General features: G+C 33.9%; 2 protein-coding genes across 4 annotated transcripts in view; one reads left to right on the top strand and one right to left on the bottom strand.

The window, feature by feature from the left end:
• The window catches only part of tsl (torso-like), a 13017-nt gene extending 11550 nt beyond the window's left edge, over nucleotides 1-1467 (bottom strand). The window contains exon 1 of one of the 2 annotated variants that reach the window (XM_011301539.1): nucleotides 1199-1467. Coding sequence is in view for 1 of the 2 variants with exons in the window: in XM_011301532.1 (XP_011299834.1) it covers nucleotides 750-756 (7 nt within the window). In the remaining variant the exon portion in view is untranslated. Of the gene's footprint in view, nucleotides 1-749; nucleotides 772-1198 lie in introns of those variants that run through there. The other variant, XM_011301532.1, reaches the window with a different exon arrangement.
• Nucleotides 1-2602, top strand: part of LOC105264587 (tetratricopeptide repeat protein 5) — an 81035-nt gene that overhangs the window by 14362 nt on the left and 64071 nt on the right. The gene's annotated exons all lie outside the window — the stretch shown is intronic.

A 2602-nucleotide genomic window follows, 5' to 3' on the forward strand; every position in this document is an offset into this window, starting at 1 on the left:
ACGGCAATCGTGATTATAAGCAATTTCAAGTAAACCACAGAGTGCGTACTTCTTGCATAATTCTGCGTGTCCCCTCTGTTGTATACAAATGCGAATTACGATAATAAAACAAAACGAGGAATGAGGAATATCTAAAAGAATTTGCACTTCCAATTATCAATCACAGTTTCCGATAATGAATTTGCATTAATTACTTCATTGTTGATGTTTTGTATTTAAAACTCAGATATTCTGGGCTATCTCCAGAGAAAATGGTTCAATAAAAATTACTCGTCTTACTGTCGTTCGTAATTAGGACGTAAAAAAATAATAGTTAGATGTCAATTTTTATGACAAATTAAAATACATTGAGTTGATTAAATATTGATTGAATATTGAAGTTATAAGTAAAATTGAAAAATGAGACAATCGAGATCTGTTCAATTTCGACATGTTTTGAATAATTAATTTCAAACTGATAGAATTGGTTCAACATGTAATAATTATTGAATTCCTCGAGATCGACCTCAGTTCCATGAATTCATCATCGTATTTTTTTAATGACTCCACGAATAATTCCTCTCGAATTTGCGAAAAAAAATTCTTAAAGCAATCAATAGGAATAATTCAACTGGATTGTATAAAATATTTTCCTTTTATGATGCGATTGTGTGATTTGTTGAAAGATAGTACAAAGAAAGTAATTGAGGAAAAATCGGACTCAACATTGAATTGGAACTTCAACAGAGTTGAATTGAAAATTCAATTACCTTTCATGATTAATGCCCGAGTGGAGTGGTAGAACCCCAAAACACGAATTTTACATTGTCCCTCGTTACGAATTCATCCCCAAAACTAATATCTCCCGAACGAGAAAACTTTGTAGTGCGACCAGAAGTTCTCCCCTATTTTCCACGTAAATCATTCTTTACTAAAATAATCCAGCATCTGCCAGAATAGAGTACCGACACATTCTGTTATCTTTTATCATTCCACTATTGACCCCAACAGAAACCCTCAATTCCTTTCAGTTTCCACGATTCAACAAAAATCGGAATGTTTCCATTCACCTAAAAAATTCCCATTCCACTCGAAAAATCATAAATTTCCCTCGACCCCCAATCAACTTATGCTCTCAAACCACCAAACACAAATAAAAATGCAACAAATAAAAATAAAATAAAATGATTGAATGACAGAAATGTAAATAAACACTCACCTCTAATAAAAATTGAACTTGCACGTACATCGACTCCCTATCATATCTCGATCGATGATTTATAACAATTATCCAGAACGAATGTTATCAGAGAGAAGTTCGATAGGGTGAATCACAAGATCACGAATCAGGATAAATAACAAATAATTGATGAAAAATAATAGAGTGATCACGTTGTACTGTGGATATTGGTAAAAGTGACGACGGTGTGGTGTACAGAGCGGACAGCCGGTGACTGCGGTAAATCGGAATGGTTTGGTCTCGTTGGAGTGTCTCTGGTGCTTTTGCGGTGGGGCAGACCCTCCACTTTCAAAACCAGTGGCTCCAAGTTCCTCATGCATGTATATGTGGTCAGATTACCGTATCACTGAGTGCGTTATCACAGGCAAATCAAGTATAGGTCATGCTGACTGCGAGATGACGAGGATACTGCCCTGGAACTATGCGCACTGGTGATTTCCTTTTACGATGTATACATCTCCTGTTGCCAGGATGGTAATGTACTAGGGATTCAATTAAGTCACGAGCTCGTTCCGGAATTCTGGTTATGTGGGCTCTGTCTGCTTTTATGGGGATGCTGTAGACATTTTCACCTCCAATAATCCTTCGTTGTCAGTTTATATTTTATACTCTCTCACTCATTTATTTATTGGTCTGTCAAAATTTAAGAGCTGCTCATTTACGGAAATTACTAGTGAAATATTTTCATTTGTGTGGACTTTTATTCCATTTCTTCTTTTTCAATCTTTTTGTGATTTTAAATGTTTAGGCAAGTGGAAATTTTTGGGTGGATGTCTATATTCGGATGAGGCCAGGAGAATTCAGTTTAAAAAAATCAGAAATGGATTTTTCTAATTACGATTAATGTCATACGTATGTATATGTGGATATTTTCTCTCATTTGCGTCCATTAGTCTCATAGAATTTTAACGAGATTTCAGATAATTTCATCATCATGTGGTCATGAGTTCAGGAGAGATGGCCTGGAGATATTAATATTTTCGTTATAATTCCCCTTTATTTTCCCCCATTTTTCTCATTAGTCTGATTTTTGGAGATGAAACAAAAAATGGAGTAATGTTCCTTCAGGAAATATTATTCAATTTTATCTCTACTTCAAAGATATGCGTTTTAAATGTCGATTTATGGGAAACTATGTTTATCAGTCTATAGTTTTCCGGTTGATAGTCTTTATCGGGGATGTGGAAATATATTATGTGGTTTTAAATTTTCAAGGAAAAAATTTAATGAATTTCCTTCTTTGTACTATAAAAAAATATCAAGAGGTTCTCTCATCAAAATTATTTAGCCACATCAGCACGAGAAGTTCTAATATAAATTGTAACAGTTATTTAAATTGTTATTTAACTTTTGAATAGGAATTTTCGAGATAAAAAATGTTTG

Source organism: Fopius arisanus, unplaced genomic scaffold, assembly GCF_000806365.1.
Source record: "Fopius arisanus strain USDA-PBARC FA_bdor unplaced genomic scaffold, ASM80636v1 scaffold00001, whole genome shotgun sequence".
NCBI lineage: Eukaryota > Metazoa > Arthropoda > Insecta > Hymenoptera > Braconidae > Fopius > Fopius arisanus.